Source organism: Balaenoptera musculus, chromosome X (genome assembly GCF_009873245.2).
Source record: "Balaenoptera musculus isolate JJ_BM4_2016_0621 chromosome X, mBalMus1.pri.v3, whole genome shotgun sequence".
NCBI classification, from domain to species: domain Eukaryota; kingdom Metazoa; phylum Chordata; class Mammalia; order Artiodactyla; family Balaenopteridae; genus Balaenoptera; species Balaenoptera musculus.
Window position 1 is genome coordinate 57578650 of NC_045806.1, and position 21853 is coordinate 57600502.

General features: G+C 42.9%; 2 protein-coding genes across 16 annotated transcripts in view; both read left to right on the plus strand.

The window, feature by feature from the left end:
* The first annotated feature begins 51 nt into the window (after nt 1–51).
* Nucleotides 52–7862, plus strand: LOC118888873 (rho-related GTP-binding protein RhoG-like). Of its 3 annotated transcripts, XM_036840403.1 has the most exons (3): nt 1009–1291; nt 4134–4290; nt 4423–6217. In XM_036840403.1, exon 3 carries the CDS (start codon nt 4438–4440, stop codon nt 5011–5013), a length of 576 nt encoding a protein of 191 aa, XP_036696298.1. In that variant the 5' UTR covers nt 1009–1291; nt 4134–4290; nt 4423–4437; the 3' UTR covers nt 5014–6217. The 3 variants fall into 3 exon arrangements, with proteins under 3 accessions (XP_036696299.1, XP_036696298.1, XP_036696300.1); XM_036840404.1 differs by lacking the exons at nt 1009–1291; nt 4134–4290 and adding an exon at nt 52–142 and having other exon boundaries at nt 4423–7862; XM_036840405.1 differs by lacking the exon at nt 4134–4290.
* Nucleotides 7863–11709: 3847 nt separating this feature from the next.
* TAF1 (TATA-box binding protein associated factor 1) overlaps nt 11710–21853 on the plus strand; it is a 93234-nt gene continuing 83090 nt past the window's right edge. For 9 of the 13 annotated variants that reach the window (XM_036839226.1, XM_036839222.1, XM_036839221.1 and 6 more), the window contains exons 1-9: nt 11710–11912; nt 12928–13042; nt 13180–13296; nt 16678–16797; nt 17922–18163; nt 18531–18749; nt 19140–19358; nt 19712–19919; nt 21482–21658. In XM_036839226.1, the coding sequence (XP_036695121.1) occupies nt 11712–11912; nt 12928–13042; nt 13180–13296; nt 16678–16797; nt 17922–18163; nt 18531–18749; nt 19140–19358; nt 19712–19919; nt 21482–21658 (1618 nt within the window). In that variant the 5' untranslated portion in view covers nt 11710–11711. Of the gene's footprint in view, nt 11913–12927; nt 13043–13179; nt 13297–16677; nt 16798–17921; nt 18164–18530; nt 18750–19139; nt 19359–19711; nt 19920–21481; nt 21659–21853 lie in introns of those variants that run through there. The other 4 variants (XM_036839230.1, XM_036839225.1, XM_036839229.1 and 1 more) reach the window with 2 other exon arrangements.

Consider the following 21853-nt stretch of genomic DNA (forward strand, 5'->3'; position numbering starts at 1 on the left):
CGGCGTCCGACGACGGGGGCGGGACTCGGTAGCTGCCCGGATGTGGCGCCGAGCCCGCCGAGCCTGCCCAGCCCAGCGAGAGACGCCTGGGAGGCTCTGCCAGCTGCGGTTCAACAGCGCGGGAGGACGACTACTTTGCCGGGTAATCCTTATGGAGAACCATCCCCCAGGCGGCCCCCTCATCCGCTCTTTTCTCGAGTCTCCGCATCCCCCGGGACGGTTACCTTAGTATATGAGCCACTCCTTGGATGGAAGGGATTTGAGAGTGGGATGACTTGTATGTATAGCGGGGAAGATCGAGCCAGCTCTTCCTATTTGTGAATCCGACGTGAGGCACCTCTCTGTCCCAGGCTCACGAGTCCATCTGAAGTCCCAGAACCAAGGACCCTCGGTGGAAAGGATGTGAGGGAAGGGCCGAGTGGGCTTGCGGTGGCTATCGATGGGTCACTAGAATTGCCTCTCTGGTTAAGTTTCCAAGCGCAGGATAGCCTCCCTTGGCTCCAGGTTGGGGAGAGTTCACATGGCTTCCTTCGCCCTGGGGTGTCTTTGACTGGACTTGAACCAAAAAGTCAGTCTTCAATGTGAAAAAGCTTCCCGGATTTAGTAGATAACTAAGTTGCAGAAAGTAGTAAATAAAAATGAGGGTCTTCTGCTGAATTGTTTTAGTTTCAGAAAGAGTGATTTCAAGTGGGTTTGACTTTTGGAAAGGGTGAGACTTGGGGGGAGAATGTGCTAGAAATAGTAATATTCTGAGCTGCATTCTTGTCTTTACTGCTACTGGGTCTTTTTTTAAAATTTATTTATTTTTGGCTGCGTTGGGTCTTCGTTGCTGCGCACGGGCTTTCTCTAGTTGCGGGAGCGGGGGCTACTCTTCGTTGGGGTGCGCGGGCTTCTCATTGCAGTGGCTTCTCTTGTTGCGGAGCACGGGCTCTAGGCGCCCCGGCTTCAGCAGTTGTGGCACACCGGCTTAGTTGCTCCGCAGCATGTGGGATCTTCCCAGACCAGGGCTGGAACCCGTGCCCCTGCATTGGCAGGCAGATTCTCAACCACTGCGCCACCAGGGAAGTCCAGTTATGGGGTCTTTTATGTTGTGCCTCTAACCTAGGAGAAAAGTGACTGCTGGGAAATGTACATGTGAAGAAGGATGCTTTGTCAGATGAGAATGGAAGATTTAGAAGAAACTGTAATTCCAAGGTTAAAAGTGAATGCCTTCTGAGGTGTTGGTCTCTGCAGCTCCAGGCCTCTTCCAATTTCCAATCCTAGAGACATATTTAATGATCTCTGAGCTGAGGTGATGTCTACTTTACAGTGCTACTATGAAGCTTAAATAAGATATGTGAAAGTATTTTACACAATGCCTGTAACAGGCTCTCAGTTTTTAATTTCCCCTTGTTTCCTCATAGCAACTTATTTTTCTCTGGACCATGCTTTACTGTGTATTATTGTTTACCTTCTTATAGAAGTCCTGCCTTTACCCTAAGACTATAAACTTCTATCATCGTTCTTTTTTTTTTTAACCCTTTTTTGAGTCCCTCCTAGCAGTGCATTGTGCATAGTAGTGCCTGGGAGAGTGTGTGGATAGCGGTGGTGATGAGGGGAAAGCTATGGGTGATCTGTAACCGGACAGCATTGTGCTGGATGCTGGAGCTGAACGAAACAACCTTTTCTCATATTGGTGATAAACAGAATATTTGCCTCTCTCTTGTAACTCCTAGCCTTCTCTCAGAGTTCCCAGCCCTTTAAAAACTATTATTTTTATTTTTAGTATTTTTAACCATTTTAAAGTGTACAGTACAGTAAGTATATGCACATTTTTGTGCAACAGATCTTTAGAATTTTTTTATCTTGAAAACCTGAAAGTCTATACCCCTTAAACAACTACCCATTTCCCCCTCCCCCAGCCCCTGGCAACTACCATTCTACTTTCTGTTTCTATGAATTTGACTATTCTAGATACCTCATATAAGTGGAATCATGCAATATTTGGCTTTTTGTGACTGGCTTATTTCACTTAGCATAATGTCTTCAAGGTTCATCCATGTTGTAGTGTATGAAAAGATTTCCTTTTTCTTTTTAAGGCTGAATTATACATATATATATATTTTTTTTTTCTTCTTTATCCATTATCCATCAATGGACATTTAGGTTGCTTCCACCTCTTGGCTGTTGTGAATAATGATGCAATGAACATGGGTGTGCGATTATCTCTTTGAGATCCTGTCTTCAATTCTCTTGGATTATATTTTTTAGTCTTATTTTTAAACTTGTTAAATATGGAGAATTTCAAATATACACACAAGCAGAGAAAATCATATAATGAATATGTGGGCTGAATGAATGAGTCAACTGTACAAAGCAGCCCCCTCCCACTTTTGCTGAACCTTCCCTTTCTTTGAGAGTTTGCTATAGGTGAGGGTGTTTTGGTTTTGTTCAGACCTGGGATGTTCTAGGTGCATTTCATCATGTAGGCCTGGTATTTAGTATATATACCAGGAGCACTGGTAGACGTAAACAAGTAGAAAAGAGTGTAGATGGCTTTTCCTAGTTATAGAGGTGAGGAGCTGAACTTGGGATGCAAAACGGTCTTTGTGCCTAAGAGTTTTGCTCTAGTTCAGCAACCCCCTCAGATGCACTATTGTCCTGAAAGCAGTCACTTTGAGCAGAGACACTGGATGATACGTAGAGGCGGCTGGGAAGATGAGTTGTACAGGCAGTGATTGCTATCGGAGGCAAAAGAAATGAATCCAAACTGGAAAAGTCAAGGAAGGCTATTCTCATGGAGTGTGGTGGTGACTTTGCCCTGTTTCCATTGACTTTGTGTGTTTGATCCTCATGCATATTCCTAGATGGAAAAAGACAGCTATGGTCAGTGAGTCTTCTGGGATGATTGCCTACTAGAGCTGAATCAGGCTCTGGACTTTTAGCTGTGGGACCTGTGCCAAGGAAAGGAAGGCTTCTAGGTGGAACGCCTCACTGGGCAGAGCTGGCTGTGTGAGGAGAGAGCTACCCCTAGCGGGCCTGTGCGAAGCATGCTGAGAAGGCCAACTTTTTTTTCCCTTGACCCAAAATGAGCTGTTGTGTTTTGTCTGGTTTTTGTCTATGATATGGACCTAATGTAGACCTTAGCTAATAAGACAGCAGGATGGGGGAATGTGTCTATTCCCCCACATTCCCAAGGTGAGAAACTAATTGATTCTCAAATTTTTTTCCATAATCAAATACATATGATAGATAATGTGTCCCCTTTCCTCCATGTTCGGACACTTGAAGTTAATGCTGTGAGGATCGGGTCTGAAATGAGGGTACTAGTTAAGAAGCTAAAGAAAATGGAGTGCTGTGGAGGCACTGACACAGTAGGGCATTGACAGAATATTAATAAGGGGGTACAGACATGGGAGCTCATAGTAAACGTGCTCCTTGGAGATCATCTGTGTTGTACCATTAACTCGCAAATACTTGATTCCTGAAGAAATGGACGAGAATATAGTGGTGTTATGACCTGTAGTTTTACTCAGATAAGGTCGGAAGGGGTGAGACCCCCTGGTTTGTCTAGCATTGTACTCACATTATAGAACTTTTGCCTTCCCCGGGAGATTAGTAATTTCTGTGAAGTCATAGTAGCTTCTAACACTTAATGAGTACTTCCTATGTGGCAGGCACTAATAAGTACAGCATACAGCACATGCATTCTTTCATGTAAGCTTCAGGTTAAAAACTTGCCCGAGTTCACAAAGCTTAGGAAAAGAGAGGACTGGTTTTCGACTCCAGGAGGTCTGACTTCAGAGTCTGGACTCTTAGCCGCTTCTCTGTATGGCTGAGTCTGACTGGCCTACCTTCCTCTCCAGTATTATGACGTCACTGTTGCTCAGGAACAGAGTGTCCTTTGCTGAGTCTATAGCCACAGACCCAAAGTAAGAGATGTGTTTCCTTTCGTTTCAACCTTGGGAACCTTCTTTCTATGCCAATTTTTTTTGTTTTTTAATTAGTTAACATTTATTTAGCATCTGCTATATTTTAGAACCTTTGATACTGTATACGCAGACCTTATGACGATACTGCAACATAAATACCTATGTTGTTGGGCTCACAGTCCTTTTTGAGAGTCTGATGACAGCTTTGGATCTTCTTTCCAGAAAAATTTCCTTATGCACATAATATTGCACACAGCTGCAGAGGTGGCTTCTAGAATCTACTGAAGCTTATCCTCTAGCAGTCCATGGACCCCGTGGTAAGAATTCCTGCCCTCTGCAACCTTTCGCAGCTGACTCTTCCATAGTGTTAAGAGGCCAGGCAAGTGGCGGTGGCGGTGGGGGGGGGGTCTCACCTCCTTTCTTTCTCCTCAGAGAGAAATGTTTATACGGCTTAGGCTCCTGAAATTAACCAGATGTCTGTGAACATTCTTTCTTTCTCTCTTGTCCGTAGGACTCCAAGGGAAGAATGCAGACGATTAAATGTGTGGTTGTGGGAGATGGGGCTGTAGGTAAGACCTGCCTCCTCATCAGTTACACGACAAACGCCTTTCCCGAGGAGTATATCCCTACTGTCTTTGACAACTATAGTGCCCAGACATCTGTGGACGGCCAGATCGTCAGCCTGAACCTGTGGGACACAGCCGGCCAAGAGGAGTATGACCGACTGCGAACACTCTCCTACCCCCAGACCAATATCTTCGTCATTTGTTTCTCCATTGGCAACCCATCTTCTTATGCCAATGTGAGGCATAAGTGGTACCCAGAGGTCTCCCATCATTGCCCCAATGTACCTGTTTTGCTGGTAGGCACCAAGAGGGACCTGCGAAGTGACATTGAGACAGTGAAGAAGCTGAAGGAACAGAGCCTAGTGCCCACAACTCCTCAGCAAGGCACTTCCCTGGCTAAGCAGGTGGGGGCTGTGAAGTATCTGGAATGTTCAGCCCTGATGCAGGATGGGGTCCATGAGGTATTTTCAGAAGCTGTCCGGGCTGTGCTTTACCCTGCTACAAAGAAGAACAGCAAGAAGTGTGTCCTCTTATAGCTTTTGGGGTGCTGCTTGGGGACTGCACCTAAGGAGAATAAGGGGGAATTCCTTTGACAGCATTTAACAATGCCAGCGTGAGCCACTTATCTCTTCCCCTGGAAACCCTAGACTCCAGGTTATTCAGCTTTTGGAGGAACAAAGAGAGGCTAGTTTGCACTTGGCTGCTTTGAAGTTTGGTCTGAACCTTTTGGAGGAAGTTTGAGAGAGTGAGAGTGTGTGTGTCTCTCCTGTCGAAGTGGTAAGAGGAGATGCCACCAAGCGCTGTTCTTTTCTGTCCTGGCCAGGCCACGACTAAGCAGAGCAGCCTAGCGCTGTTGTTTGTAGGCTTTTGCTTGGCTGTTTGAAATCTAATTTCAGCGTCCCTAGCTGTATTTACCGTTGAGCAAGTGCCTCCCAGAAGGACAAGGTTCTCCAAGTTTTCAAATCATTGCCTTAAGCTTTCTGATATACTAATGTTTGGAAACCATCTTATGTGTGATTCCTGGGTGTTCCCAATGTTGACATGCTCTTTCCATTCTTGAGAGGAGATATTTTTGCAATAATGGTTAAGCAGCATTCCTAGAGTTCTGTGAGATGGTAATAGATGTTTCTTAAAAGGGTTCTGTGGTCAAATAAGGCAGGAACCAGTGATTTAAATAATGCCAAATAGTTTCTTCTACTGCAGGAAGTTATAACTTTTAATAAGTATGCAGTATTTCCCAAACTTATTTCACTGAGCTTTTGTTTTTTGGTCCCATGCAACACACCTATTAACATCTCTGGGAACACAGTTTCAGAGATGCTGGATTACAAGGCTCTGGGAATTCCCATGGCGGAGACTGTGAAAAAAGCATAATGTGGTCCTGTTCTTTGTGCTGTTTCCCTCTTCATGCCTTTAAGAGGAATGTTTACCAGCCATGGCCTTGTTATTGGTTCCTCTTCCATCCTCAGGAGGTGGGTTTGGCACTTAGTCACGATAGTATATTGGCTGTGGGATCTGATGTTCAGATCTGCTCTCGGATTCTGCTAGCACAATAGGCACGGTGATGTGTAATGAACAGTCCCTCTGAAGAGCTGTGTCTCTGAGGCTTCTGTGTGGCTCTTTTTTCTCTCATCATCCTTCCGCTTGAAGGAAAGACCACTGAAGATTAACCCCCTAAATAAAACCAATGAAACGACCAATGAAATAAAATGTCCTGCCAGTCACTGTCAGGGGATTCTGTGAATGCCTCTGATACTTCTCTTCTGCTGTCATTCCTCTGAGTCACTATAAAGACTACCTTGCTCTCTTCCTGTTCCTCCCTCCTCTGTGTATCTCCCTGTGTGTGTGTTCAGCCCTGTGTGCCTTTTAAGGTTGCTCCAACAGGGCTGGGGTACGTTGGGTTTCCAGGCCGCAGGGCTGTCGTCGCCCTGGTGGCGGTGTTGCTGGAGTTGCTCAGTGGGCCTGCTGCTCCTTCTCCCTAGTTGTATTTTTGACCTTCCTCATTTGATATGGAAGGAAACCTTAACTCCTCTGCCTGGCAAATAGTGGTTGACAACTCCACTGTGCACATATCCTCTCACCCTGCCAGAATAGCATGGGATTTTTGAGAGTTTGGGAAATGGAGCTAAAAGGAACACATACCTCCCCTTGGGGTGGGTGGAGTGCCTGAGCTTCGCTCTCCCCTTGGGGTGGGTGGAGTGCCTGAGCTTCGCTCTGTGATCATCTTGCTGTTGCCCTTTGACGGGATATGATCAGAGTAACCTCAGGCTAACTGAACCTCCTGGAGAGGGTTGCCAGATAAAATACCATAATTTTTTAGTATAAGTGCAATATTTGGGACACACTTACACTAAAAAATTATTTGCTGTTTATCTGAAATTCAAATTTAATGGGGCATCCTGTATTTTTATTTGCTAAATCTGGCAACGCTACTCTTGGAGAACCTGGAACCTGGAGGTCAAATATCAAGTATTGATAGAAGATAAAAGTTTATGTAGGGACTTCCCTGGTGGTCCAGTGGGTAAGACTCTGCGCTGCCGATGCAGGGGTCCCAGGTTTGGTCCCTGGTCGGGGAACTAGATCCTGCCTGGCGCAACTAAGAAGCCCGCCTGCCTCAACTAAGACCCGGTGCAGCCAAAATAAATAAATAAATAAATATTTTCTAAAAATGGTTATGTAAATTCTCTATTCTTCCTCCTTTTCTTCTGGTTGCCTTTTCCCTCACGGTGGACTAGTGTTTTGTTTTCTTTTTCCTTCATGACTGTACCCTCCACTCCACATAGTACTTCATTGGTGTATATTTCTACACTGCTGATTGTCTAAAGCTGTGGAGGATCCAGGATGAATACTGTTGTCCAGCGCTTGCCTTCTATCTCAGGTCCAATGTACTGTATCTATTTTCCAGTGTGTGACTCAGGGCCTCCTCAGGGTGGCAGGGATTCTGTATGAGAAGTGAGTCAACTAGAAGAGGGTGAGGGTGGACCTCCTCAACTAAGGCCCAGTAACACTTTGGAAAGTGGGGCTGCTGTTACAGTAACGTGGCCACCGTAGAAGTCAACTGGCTTCTGGGCACTGTGCCCACTGCCCTTGGGTAGAGTCACTGGGTTTTCCCAAAGGCAGCCAAATGAAAGTGTATTCCAGTCTCAGGATGTTCTGATTGATGCCACCTTGGGTGCTCACAGGACTTCATGGTTCAAAGGGGTTAGAAACATGGCTGTCACCTGGGTCTCTGAGAACTTTCTATTTAGCTACTGAAATCTTTTAAGTTGGATTTTAATTTAATAGTGCCTCCTGCTCTCCCTTTGCCTGGCAAATTCCCAAATGTAAGCCTGGGTTTGGTTTGGGCAAATTTGTGTCCTCTAATAAATGGAGGTGTGATCCACAAGTCTGAGAGAGTGGTTTTGTATTGGTCTGATTTAATAGTCTTAAGCATACACTGACATCTTGGTTTTTATACTTGAAAGGAATTTGTATGAAGACTAACATGCTAATATCACTTTTAAATTATTCATAAGGAATGGTAATAAACTTTTCTGATTTTACTGGGTCCATTGCTTTCTAAAAATCAAAGCAATTCCTCACCACCACCCCTTTGCTTTGAGTGGTTTCTAAATGCTTTTCAGCTTGCAAAGGATGAAATAACTATAATTGTCATATTGCACATGGCACCTATGCGTAGCTGTGCTTATTTCTCTACATCAGATAATCAGGGTAAGGAACTGTCTGCCCTGCTAACATTGATTGTCTAGTTCCTGCCCACCCCCTACCTATTCATCCCCAGGATTTAGCTTCATTTCCTGGTTTTCAATAATGACAGACCAGTTAGTTCCCTGTTGGTGATTTTCCTCACTTATTACACTACATTCAGTAAACAATTATCAAGCTCCTACTGTGTTACAGGCTTGACTGTGCTAGGGGCTGGGTTGTGAAGATAAGATATATCATTTAATATTTTTTGCCTCTTCCAGTTATCTCAGAAAAATCTCCTTCCCGTTTGTTATAAAAATGAACTAGGGAATTCCCTGGTGGTCCAGTGGTTAGGACTCTGTGCCTTCACTGCTGAGGGAGTGGGTTTGATCTCCTCCCACCCCCAAAAAAACCACAAAGAACCACTCCCCCAATCCTGGCTGGCAACTGTAAATAGCGCTGGTACACTAGTAAGTGCACGAGTAAAGAAGTGCAAAACCATGTTTTTTGTTTTATTAAAAACAGCTTTATTGAGGTATAATTTACATACTGTACAATTCACCCATTTCAAGTACAATTTAATGATTTTTAGTAAATTTACTGAGTCATGCAACCATCACCAAAATTAAGTTTGAGAACACTTCCATCACCCCAAAGAGATCCCTCATGCGGTTAATCCCCGTTCCCACCCCCAGCCCTAGGCAACCACTAATCTTTGTCTTTTCTGAACATTTCATATAAACAGAATCAAACAATACATGGGTATATAACGAAAAAGAAGAGATAAGAACATACTCATTTGCATATATTTGCAAAAAGAAACACAGGAAATACAAATAGCGAATCATGCTGTACACCTGAAACTAATATGTTAATGTCAATTACGCCTCAATTGAAAAAAATAATAAACACAGGAAGGATGAACCAGAAATTAATGAAAATGGTTACAGGGAGTGGGTGACAATGGGGCAGAGAGCATAGGCATGGGAGCAAGACTTCTCTGGAAATAGCTTTTTATATAGTTTTGACTTTGAACCATGTAAAAGTTTACATTTTTTAAAAATAAAAATTGTATAAAATTTTTATCCTTTTTATTAAAAAGGACAATAAAAGCAAATCCTAAAGTTGAATACAAACGGAAACAACTCCACAGAGGAAAAAAAAGATTCATGTAATTTTTAATAGGATATAGTCTAAGGACAGAAAACTGCAAAGAACTTCTGAACTTTACTTAGGTTAACTGTTGGTAGTGGTATTGGTCTTGTAATTCTGAAAGGAGTAATATATTGGTGTTAGGAACCAGAGTTTTCATTGTAAGAGAAGCAAGATACAAATATGAAATGGGGAACGGTGAGGGAGAACCCTGTGGTATTAGATTTGAATCGAAGGTATTAGTATAAACTCATTCATTAAAAATTTTTTCTCTCTCTCCACTGAAAGGGCCTACAAGCAATGATGCCCCAGTTTTGTTTTGTTTTGTTTTTTTTAATTTATTTATTTATTTGGCTGTGGCGGGTCTCAGTTGCGGCACGCGGGATCTTCGTGGCGGCGTGCGGCGGGATCTTTAGCTGCAGCACGCGAACTCTTAGTTGTCGCATGTGGATCGAACCTGGGCCCCCTGCATTGGGAGGGCGGAGTCTTAGCCGCTGGACCACCAGGGAAGTCCCGATGCCCCACTTTCTAAACACCATTCCCCACTAAAAGGAACCAGGGCTCCTTGGAGAAATGGCTTATATCAGATCCAGGACAGGGAATGCACAGAGTGAGCCTGGAACATCTTGTGCCAAAATGCAAGGAAGTGCTCAAAGACTAATTGGGGTCATGTCAAAAGGATACAGGAGCCAGAGTGAAGTGGTAACTATTGGACAAATTTGTAACAGTTTGAGGATCAAAAAGGATAATGATGCTGTTAGATTGTAACACATTAAAATAAAAATACAAGAAAGGACGTAAGGAAAGGGAAAGTTCTTTACTGAGTAAGTCCAGTTAATAAATATAGAAGGAATTAAGAATTAGAAAAATCACCCTTTTGCACTCTTCCAATATAATTGATTCAGACAACGATCATCGACGGATGCTAAAACCTTTGGGTGCAAGGGCGATAGAGAACAGAATATTCACAGAATTTCAAAGTACCACCCCATAGGTTACTTACTAATACAAAAGGAAAAATGTGCCATTGCAATGGAGAGATCTGGTGGACACCACTTTTTTGAAGTGATCAAATTTAGCATCACCAACATTGGAACAACCTGACATTGTGCCTTCTGATGACCGGTAAGATATTTAACCGGAATCACTTTGAAGAAAAGATTAGACGAATTCAGCCTATAGAATATTTTCAAGACAACTTCCCTGGATTCTTCCAAACACGTAGTGTCATGCAACACAAAGAAAAATGCTGGTGGATTCTGGATTAAGAGACTAAAGGGAGATAAACAAATACAATGCATGAACCTTGAGTGGATCCCGGATTGAAATGTAAAATGCTCCAATTAGGACAACTGAGGAAATTTAAATACGGACTGTATGTTAAATGATATTGAATTAATGTTAAGTTTTAAAGATGTGCTAATGGTATTGTGGTTGTGTAGAAAAAAGTCTATTTTTAGGGGTGAAGAATCACGATATCTGTAACTCACTTTTAAATGGTTCAGGAAAAAAAAACCTGTTAAAATTGTGGGGGCTTTCCTGGTGGCGCAGTGGTTGAGAATCTGCCTGCCAATGCAGGGGACACGGGTTCGAGCCCTGGTCCGGGAAGATCCCACATGCCACGGAGCAACTGGGCCCGTGAGCCACAACTACTGAGCCTGCGCGTCTGGGGCCTGTGCTCCGCAACAAGAGAGGCCGCGGTAGTGAGAGGCCCGCGCACCGCGATGAAGAGTGGCCCCCGCTTGCCGCAACTAGAGAAAGCCCTCGCACAGAAACGAAGACCCAACACAGCCATAAATAAATAAATAAATAAATAACTTTGAAAAAAGTTGCAGTTATCTTTAAAAAAAAAATGTTAAAATTGTGAATCTAGGTGAAGGGTCGCCTGCTCGTTTTACTTATCTTTTACTTTCACATTTCCCCCCCAAAAAAGGGGGGAGGAAATCCATTTCTACGGGTAAATGTCAATTCAAAACAACTAACTGCAAAGGTACCTTTGGCACACTGCCAGTTTCTCTTTCGAACGAAACAGCACAGGAGGAGACAACACAGACAAGAAAAACCGGTTCTAATCTTTACTTCCGTGTCCTGTGGCGTGGTTACGTGCGGTTACCAGGACGTAGATCACGTGACCTAGGAAGCGCTCCCCCCCAGTGCACTGAGACAGCTCCTGCTTAGGTAAGTGGAAGGGGGCGGGACCGAACATTTTCTTTGACTAACCGCTTTTCACAGATCCAGCCTCCTGATCGCGTATAGTCCAATCAAAAGCCTCTAGTAAGGTAGTGACACCAATTCTCCTTTCTCGTAGGACTGGCGGCCTTTCCGGTTCTTTTCTTCTTTATTCCGCATCCGGTAGGGGCTGGTCACTGAACTCGGTGAGTCACGTCTGGGCGACATGGGTTTTTATTTCCGGCCTGTGGGGCGAGGCTGGGATTTGCTGTCCCCCGTAGCGGCTGCCGGCGCCGACGCCGCCATCATGTCAGACACGGACAGCGATGAAGATTCCGCTGGAGGCGGCCCATTTTCTTTAACCGGTTTCCTTTTCGGCAACATCAATGGAGCCGGGCAGCTGGAGGGGGAAAGCGTCTTGGATGATGTGAGGGAGTGGGCGTGGGGATAGGGCTGGGGGTGGATCGGCTAAGGAAAAGGTGGAGTGAGGAGAGTTGAGTGGTCTTAGGAACCGGAAAAAGAGGGCGATGCGGCGCTCCCTCAGTGAGAGGGCGCACTTAACGTACGCGAAGAGGACCAGAGAAGCAGTTGCCATGCCAGTAGATCGTGCAGTAACGGAGAGCGAGGGGGCTCAGTTTGGGCGAGGTGTGGAGACAAGAGAGGAGAACAGGCAAGCTCTGGGACGTCAGCGGCGCTGATATGGGTGGTTTTGGAGCTAGTTAGATGGAAAAATAGCAGCTTAACCTAGTGAGAGTGCTTTCAAACCTTTGCTACGAGAACCTTGGAGATTCTTGAAACTGCGTTTGTGCCACCGCTGACTAGAGGTGGCTCTAGAGCGAGAGGACAGGACCTGCACCAAATCACGTGGTTCAGGTCCCAGTTCTTAGAACAGCCAATGTTCAAACCATCCGGGGCAGACCCCTTCTGGTCCCAGTGCACTTCTTACATAGTTTTCCCACCGTTCACTGACATTCATGAAATTGTTTCTTGTGCCTGACACTCACCTATCTTAAGTTCGTCTCCTCAAGGAGAAAATACTGACCAATATTCCTCATTCCCTGCAACACACAATAAAGACAGCAGTAAAGTTCTTGCCTTGCTTTCTCTGATCGGAATGACCTCAGTTTCCTTAGCCTTTATTCAGGCAACTGCTGTTCCATTTATTTAGTCTTGGTGGGGGTTCCTTGAATAATCTTTCCTTACATTAGTTTAAAGGATGGTGATGAAATTGGACATGATGTGTTAATAAAGATCTGATCAATGTGGAGTTTAGTGGAAGATGTACTTTACAGTTCTCAGATATGATGCTGCTTTTAGCACGCTGCTGAGTCGTTTTTCAGATGGATTTATAGCTTTGTCGTGGATCTGGGAAATAAGCCTTGTGGGTGTGGGAAACTTAGGTTTAGGTATTGTCTTTGATTCTGGTGCTGTCCCTTTTTCAGGAGTGTAAGAAGTACTTGGCAGGCTTGGGGGCTTTGGGTCTGGGCAGCCTGATCACTGAACTCACAGCAAATGAAGAATGGATTGGGACTGACGGTGCCCTGGTAAACGATGAAGGTGAAGTCTGGGTCATGGGGAGTAAGGTGGGGGAGGAGGCTAGCCACTTACTGTACATGTACTTTTCAATGGGAATTATCTGAGGGAGTGAAAGTTTCTTGCTCTTTGTTTAGATCTACCCCCCCTTTTATTTATAGGATGGATCAGGAGTACAGAAGATGCTGTGGACTATTCAGACATTAATGAGGTAGCAGAAGATGAAAGCCGAAGATACCAGCAAACAATGGGGACCTTGCAGCCCCTTTGCCATGCAGGTGATTCTTTGGTGCCATCAGTAAGAGCACTCCAGTACATTTTCTTGCTGTGTAGTCCAGTTTGTTTCTATCCAAGCTTTCTGTCATTGTTTCTGCTCTTTATGTCTTTGCTTCTCTCCCTTTGTCAGCTCAGTTCCAAGTAGCTGCTGTCCTCTTTTGTGTTCTGGGGCAGCGTTACTATACTCAGGCTTTTATTCCTCATACTGGTTAGTCCCAAATTCTTGGTGAATGCCAAATAAGGATGATAATTCTTTTCTCCTTATCATCTGGTATTTGAGTACCTATGGGGTTCACAGTACTGTTTTAGATGCTATTTAAACTCAGTCTTTGCCCTCAAGGAATTGGTAGTTCAAGAAAGATTAAGTATGCAATGTTGTATATAAACGAGCACATGTATTTATCGGCTCAACTTCTGTTAATCACTCACTACCTGGGCGACACAGTGCGCTTAATGCTTGCTCACAACATAGGTTTTCCTCCCTGGTATAAGGTGCTACATTATAGAATCAAAATGTCAGAGTTTGAAGGGGTTTTAGTGGTTATTTATTCTTTACCTCCTCATAGATATGGAAACCTGGAACTTCAGAAAACTTTAATAAAATGTGGAACTTTATCAAAAGTTCTGTAGTTAGCTAGTGGCAGACCTTCTAATTCAGCATTTCAGTTTATTAGGCATTGAGCACCCGTTATGTCCTATAAACTGTGATAGTAAAGTACAAAGATAATAAAATCCATTTTCTGATTTTTGAGGAGCTCGGCTCTGTAGTCTGGAACCTAGACTTGCTGATCCTAGTTCATTCTTTCCACTGCCCTATACTACCTTTCACTGTTTGGGACTTTGTGTGAAGTTGTTCACTGTTTATTCATTATCCACCTCTTTGAATTAGATTTCAGGCTGCTGAGAAGTACAGATAAAACCTTGGTAAAGAGCTGAACTTAGTTTCTTCAGAGCCAGTTAATAGATTTGGGTGCTTCTTATATAAAGAGAATTAACTGCACCACATACACAAGAAGTAACCTAGAAAAATAGAAGATACAGGCCTTACTTTCAGGGATATTGTTATCATTTGGGGAAGGTGAGATAAATGAATGCAAAACATAATTATTAATAATAAGAAGACATAAACTAGTTGCCAGCTCATATTTCTGTATAGAGTGTTATACTTAATTTTGAAGGGCTGCCAGACTAGCTAAGTCAAATAGCATAACTATTTGTTTGAGCACCCTGACATAGGCTGAGGGGGAGGTGGTAGCAGCTCTGATTTTTCAGGGCATGTTGTAATTTTCAGTTTTGGATTTGTTGTCTTGGCTAGGGATGGTAAGGAAGAGGATAGGTGAGTGGTTCTTAGTTGGGTTGTGTGAGCTGACCTCCTGGAAAAGGAGGATGCTGTATTTGATAGAGTCTCAGTAGTGTGGGAAGCTCATTTCCAAGTTCTCTTGTCCTCTGACGGTACCTTTATCTATGCCCTTAGCTTCCTCCTTCCCTGGCATTGGCCCCTTCACACGGCTTGATTGATAAGGGTGTTTCTTTGGAATAATTAGAAGTAGATGGAGGTCATTAGAAGAGGCTTCATGGAGGTGAATTTTGAGCAAAATTTTGAAAGATAAGGTTTGATGAAGAGGACGCAGCAGGGTATTGTGGTTTGGAAACATGGCTTGCATAAAGGTTTGGAGATAGAAATAAGCAAGTAGTGTGCGGGGAATTGGCCAGCAGGTTTTCTTGGAAGGAGTGGAAAACAAACACCAAATAGTAAGAACCAACCATAGAGCAATTTGACAGCACCTTTATGTACATGCATTACTTGGGGTTTGCTGCCATAAAGAATTGTAAACTGATATAGATTGTTGAGTAAGAAGCAGGATGGTATAATGAAAAGAAGATGGACTTTGGAGTCAGAATGTCATAGGTTCAAGTCCCAACTCCATATTTAGTTTGACCCTGGGAAAGTTGCTCAGTCTCTGAGGCTTGGATATCTCATTTGTAATAATCTGTCAGTTTTTTTTCTGCAGTAAGTGTATTAATACCTACCTCATTAATAGGACTTTGGTGGGAATTCAAGTTCATTATCACATGGTATGAAAGCACCTACATAGGACAGTGTCATGGTGGATGCTCCATAAATGTTAGTTGTCTTTCCTTCCTAAATGAAAATGAAAAGTGATGCTTGTTGCTTTGGGGTTTTGATTAGAAAAAGGGTAAAGGAGCAGACTAACTTGGAGACAGTTCTTGTGGGCTAGATGTAAAGTTATCAAGGTCTGGAGTAGGGTGACAATTGTGGAAAATGATAGGCAGGGTCAGACTTGAGAGTTGCTGATAAAACATCGGTAGGACTTGGTGAGTGAGGAAGCGTGTTGGAAAGACACTTTGTTGTTAAACCAGGATTGAATTCTGACTTTGTCACTTAAAACATGTATGACCCTAAGTCACTTCACTTGAATTCTGACTTTGTCACTTAAAACATGTATGACCCTAAGTCACTTCACTTCTGTATCTCAGAATAATTCCTACTTTGCAGCATTATTGGGAGGATTATAGGTAAAGTAGCTAAAAGTACATGGCACATAATGGGAGCTCAGTGAATAGAAGTTGCTATAATGACTACTATTAATGATTGATTGGAAAAGGTGTGTTGGGGGTAAGAGATTGATGAAGGAGACAGGAGGCTAAAATCATAAGCTGGGAAAATGAGGATGGAGGTGGTATTGATAGTAACAAAAGGGAATTTAAAAGAGTTGAAGGATATTTCAGTGTGATACAAAATGCAGTTGTTGAATATATGAATGGAAAAGCTCTTCAGGCAGCAGAACATGCAGTGCAATCGTAGAGGGGCTAAGTCAGGGCAAGACATATCAGATTTGAGTTTAGTCTGGATAAATGTGATTCTTTAGAAAGGGAATGGAGAGTGTATAGAGGAATAAAAGCAGAGTGTTCAGGACTAAGTATTGAGTGATGCCACTGGTTAAAGGGTAGTGAAAAGAATAACAGACTATAGAAGGTAGACAGAAAAAAATGTGTCAAAGACTTGGGAGGTGAGAAAAAAGTCCAGTCTTAAGCTGACAGAGGAAAGAAGAATGTTAAATTCAGTTATGAGATTGAGTAGCATGAAAATAAAGGAACAGGGTTTGACCAGGAGAAGGAGCAAAGGTTTTAAACAGTTCTTGGGAGCTTCCTAAATTCCTGTATGAGATATACATGGTGTTAACAGCACTTGGTGATATGGTGTCATCTCTTTCTGAAGGCAGAAGCTGCATCTGTTGTGTGTTCTCAAGGCATCTGCCTAGTTCTTCATGTGGTGCTTTAAATTCTTGAATGACAAGGGAGCTCAAGGCTGTTGTGTGACATTCTGGATATTGAGGAGATCACTTTCTTGGTTTTATTAGATTATGATGAGGATGACTATGATGCTGATTGTGAAGACATTGATTGCAAGTTGATGCCTCCTCCACCTCCACCCCCAGGACCAATGAAGAAGGATAAGGACCAGGATGCTATTACTGGTGGTAAGTAGAGACTGTCTATTTTTGTCTAAGGAGCAAGTTCCATTCCTGATCCAAATTTTTGGCATGCTCATAGGGGGCTATCAAAATTAAGCTGCTAGGAAAAGACACAACTTCTAGAAGTGATTCATACAATTTTCAAATTTCAGTATTAAAGGGAAATTTTACTTTTAAAACATTTGACAACAGTATTTTAACATGCGCTCAAGAAAAAGTAGTTTAGGTCAGTGTGGTTCTCAAATCTGGCTGCCCATCAGCATCACCTCAAGTCTTTAAAAAAAATACAGATTTCTGACTCTCACCCTTGGAGAATCTGATTCAGAAGATCTGAGGTAGAGCTCAGGGATTTCAGAGAATTCCCCCAAGTAATTTCTGATGCAACTGATCTGTACTGGTATTTGGAAACTACCTGTTTAGATGACTCTCTTTAAAAGAAATGATTAAATAGGAAGGCACCTAGAATGTGTATAAGTCATTTAGAGCCAGCTGTCAGAGTCAGAGATTTCAAAGGCAGGGTCTTTAATGATCATCTCACCTATTCCTATGTCTGCAACAGCAGTAAGTAACCCTGTTCTAGGCTAGAAGATTGGGGAAGAGCAGTGTCTTTGATCTCCTGTATTTTGAGGCTTATGTCAACCTAAGTGTCTCCTATTAAGAGTTTTAAGCCATTTCCTTCTTAGTCTGCAGGCTAAGTCTGCATTTGGTAACTTTGTGGCATAGATCTTATTTTATGCTAAATAATTTCATTGTTACCCTGTGGGCTTAAAAAATCTCTCCAGTTTATGGGTCCCTGAATCGGACATGAGGCCTGACTGGTATAAAAGTGTTATGTAATTTTTCTATTGGTCACATTTCTTTAACCTAATATACTTACAGAAAGTAGTAAATGTAGTAATAGTGTTTGTTTTCTCTCATCACAACCCCAGGGTACCAGGTACAAGGTGAGTTGGGGATGGTGGGAGATAATGAGTTGGAATGAGTTTTCTGGGTTGCATACTAGTAATCTGGGTGCTTGGAACTGTATCCCCTGCCACTGAGCCATGCTTAAGCCTAGAGTGGGTGTTGGCTGAATTTGAGGAAATATGCTCACAGTTACATGCCAAAGGGGTTTCTCTTCCTTGTTGCAGTGTCTGAGGATGGAGAAGGCATCATCTTGCCCTCCATCATTGCCCCTTCCTCTTTGGCCTCAGAGAAAGTGGACTTCAGTAGTTCCTCTGACTCAGAATCTGAGATGGGACCTCAGGAAGCAACACAGGCAGAATCTGAGGATGGAAAGCTGACCCTACCATTGGCTGGGATTATGCAGCATGATGCCACCAAGCTGTTGCCGAGTGTCACAGAACTTTTCCCAGAATTTCGTCCTGGGAAGGTACTTCCTATGGAGAATGCCCACATTGCAAACCACTGCCCTCTTGTAGATACTGGGTTGTGTTGTTAAGATACTGAATACGGAATGGGTAGAATCTAAAGGTTTCCTTTTTTTAAGTTTTGTGCATTGATAGTACATGTGATTTATATAATTCTCATTAGAAGTTGTCCTTTCTGTTTTAAAAGAACTAGTCCAAATTATTAAGGAGCACTTTACTTTCTTGGTAGATGTTATAAATCTGAGTTCAGCATTTCTTGATCCCTCCCTCACAGTTGAGTAGAATCCTCAAGGGAGTTTCCAGACTCAGAGCTACTGTTTTCCTATCTGACATTGAGTCTCTGACATAGAAGCATGTTTTGTGTTCTAGGTGTTACGCTTCCTACGTCTTTTTGGACCAGGGAAGAATGTCCCATCTGTTTGGCGGAGTGCTCGGAGAAAGAGGAAGAAGAAGCACCGTGAACTAATACAGGAAGAGCAGATCCAGGAGGTGGAGTGCTCAGTAGAATCAGAAGTCAACCAGAAATCTTTGTGGAACTACGACTACGCTCCACCACCACCTCCAGAGCAGTGTCTCTCTGATGATGAAGTAGGCAAAGTAGAGATCTGGAATTAAGATCTAAGAGGGGAACAAATGAGTTCTCCCTAGCTTATGTCTAAATTGAAAATAATACCTTAGCAGGCAGTGTCCTGTGCTGATTATCATTAAGTAATCACGATTTCAATCCCAGTGGCTGTCCCTTCCCTGTTGTAATAGAAAAGTATTGGGGGCAGGCAGATGGTGATACACTGATGAGTAGGAAAGTTGAATGATAGAGTATGCCATGATATACCTCCATTGTTTACATTCTAACTGCAGTCCTGTTCAAGAATCATCCTTATGGCTCCTCTAAGTTCCCCTCCTGCCTGTTAACTCCCTGTAGCCTTAGGGCATCTGGGATCAGGATATCTTCCTCCCCTCTACTTTATTCTGTTACAGATCACAATGATGGCTCCTGTGGAGTCCAAGTTTTCCCAGTCAACTGGAGATACAGATAAAGTGACAGACACCAAACCAAGAGTGGCTGAGTGGCGTTATGGTCCTGCTAGACTGTGGTATGATATGCTGGGTGTTCCTGAAGATGGCAGTGGGTTTGACTATGGCTTCAAACTGAGAAAGATGGAACTTGAACCTGTGATGAAATGTAGAATGATGGAGGTAAGTAACACTGGTATGTAAGAAAGGAATCACTGTGCCCAGAGCCCTATCAGTTTTACTTTACTTTTCAACTGGGGAGACACTAGGTAGGGTTTCCTTGGTGGGAGATTGAGGTGTCCAAGCCTTTTGTTTGGTGTGGTATATCACCCTGGCAACTTGGCCCCACTGCAAGGATTCTGTTTGTGAGATGAGTGCTGCACCAGACTAGGAGTGGGAGGAGGCAGATACCCCTTCGTCATCAGGTTCTTCTCTCAAGTCAGAGACCACATTTGATGTATCTGTTGTGGGATTTGGAGTGGGAACTCTGACGAGTGACCATTCAGGGATTTGTTGTTTCTCTCCTGCTTGTGTAGGACTTCAGGAAACTTGAGGAAAGCAGTGGCACTGATCTTCTGGCTGATGAAAACTTCCTGATGGTGACACAGCTGCATTGGGAGGATGATATCATCTGGGATGGGGAGGATGTCAAACACAAAGGGACAAAACCACAGCGTGCAAGCTTGGCAGGCTGGCTTCCTTCCAGCATGACTAGGAATGCCATGGCTTACAATGTTCAACAAGGTGTGCATCTATGCCTGCTGTGTCCAGCACAAACTGTCCTTCATCTCAGTCATCTTAAGTAGGCTTAGCTGTGATCTTGGCTGCTGAGGGACAGTGAAATGTTTTGGATCTGAGCCCTGATTCTAGTCTGTAATGTTTTTTTTACACTGTTAATGAGCTAGGTTGGACTCTGATTTCTCATTAGAAAAATGTGAAAACTACTTTGAAGTTAAAGATCTTTCTGAACTGTAACAATGCTTTTATCTTTATAGTCTACTTTTGTTTCCAAAGGCCCTTTATCTTTATCATTCTAGAATTTGCTTTTTTCCTCCTTAAATACACGTGGACACTCAAAAAAGGTATGCTATGCTTAATGTAGAAAACTTTGAAGATACAGTACAGTGTCAAAAATCACTGGTAATCCTACAATCTAGAGACTATCAGCTTTAACTTTTTGGTGTATTTTTCTTTCAGTTTTCTGTCTTTTGTGTGTATATAGCTGAGCTCATTCCTATAGGTACAATTTTACATGTTGTGTTTTTCACGTAATGTAATATTATTTTACGTCATTTAAAGCTCTTCATAAAAATGTTTTATGACATGGGAAACTCATTTTAAATGGAAAAAAAACCCCAGATATGAAGGGGCATATTTGATACCCTGTTTGCATAAGTGAAAAAGAAAAACACACTATATAAACAGAAAGTTTACTAAAAGGGAATATACTATGGGATTCCCAGTGGTTCCTTCTAGTTTGTAAGATCACAAACAGCTTCGCAGTTTTCTTTATACCTTTCCTGTATTTTCCAAATTTTCTTGAGTTAATCTGGATTTCTTTTATAATTCAGAGGAAAACCAAAAATGTCTTCTAAATCTAAGAAATAGTTTTTTTTCTTTTTCCTTCCCTTCTATCTAAACACTTTATTAGTTACATAGCAGTCATACATGGATGTTTTCATAATTTACCAATAATTATTGTATTTTAAATATAATATATTTTACTACGTTTATTGTTAGCATATTTTACCATCATTTATTACCATAATTTATTTAATCAGTCCGTTATTAAACATTTAGCTGTTTAAATTTTGACTATTATAAAAAAACATTGCAGTGAACATTTTTGTCTGCAACATTTTTTTTTTTTTTTAAGATTTTTATTTATTTATTTATGGCTGTGTTGGGTCTTCGTTTCTGCACGAGGGCTCTCTCCAGCCGCGGCAAGTAGGGGCCACTCCTCATCACGGTGCGCGGGCCTCTCACCATCGAGGCCTCTCTTGTTGCGGAGCACAGGCTCCAGACTCGCAGGCTCAGTAGTTGTGGCTCACGGGCCCAGTTGCTCTGCAGCACGTGGGATCCTCCCAGACCAGGGCTCGAACCCGTGTACCCTGCATTGGCAGGCAGACTCTCAACCACTGCGCCACCAAGGAGGCCCTGCAACATTTTTAAAAGTACACTGTATCCACTAGGTTCCTTTTCAGTAGCCACATGAGTAACTACTAGCATTTGCTCCTTTTCCCTTTGCTAGAATTGAAGGGGGCATAAATGTTTTGTTTGTTATTGTTTCCTCATGTTTTGACTAGGTTTTGCAGCAACCCTGGATGATGACAAACCTTGGTACTCCATTTTTCCCATTGACAATGAGGAGCTAGTGTATGGACGCTGGGAGGACAATATCATTTGGGATGCTCAGGCCATGCCCCGGTTCCTGGAGCCTCCTGTTTTGACACTTGATCCCAATGATGAGAACCTCATTTTGGGTATGGTACTGGCTGGGTCAGTGTTTCTCCTCCATAATTGACAGCTTGCTCTGCTAATGTCTGGGGCAGGAGCAAATCAGAAGGGTTGGGAAGGTCAAGACTAGAAGCTTCTTGATAGCAGTTTGAGACAGCAAAGTTGTGGCTGTCAGTTGCTAGTATTTGTGTATTGTTTAGGGAAAACTCATAAGGTAGGAA

Bases quoted from the DNA above. Each gene is read 5' to 3' on its own strand.
- LOC118888873 (XM_036840404.1), top strand. From the start codon at position 4,438: ATGCAGACGATTAAATGTGTGGTTGTGGGAGATGGGGCTGTAGGTAAG.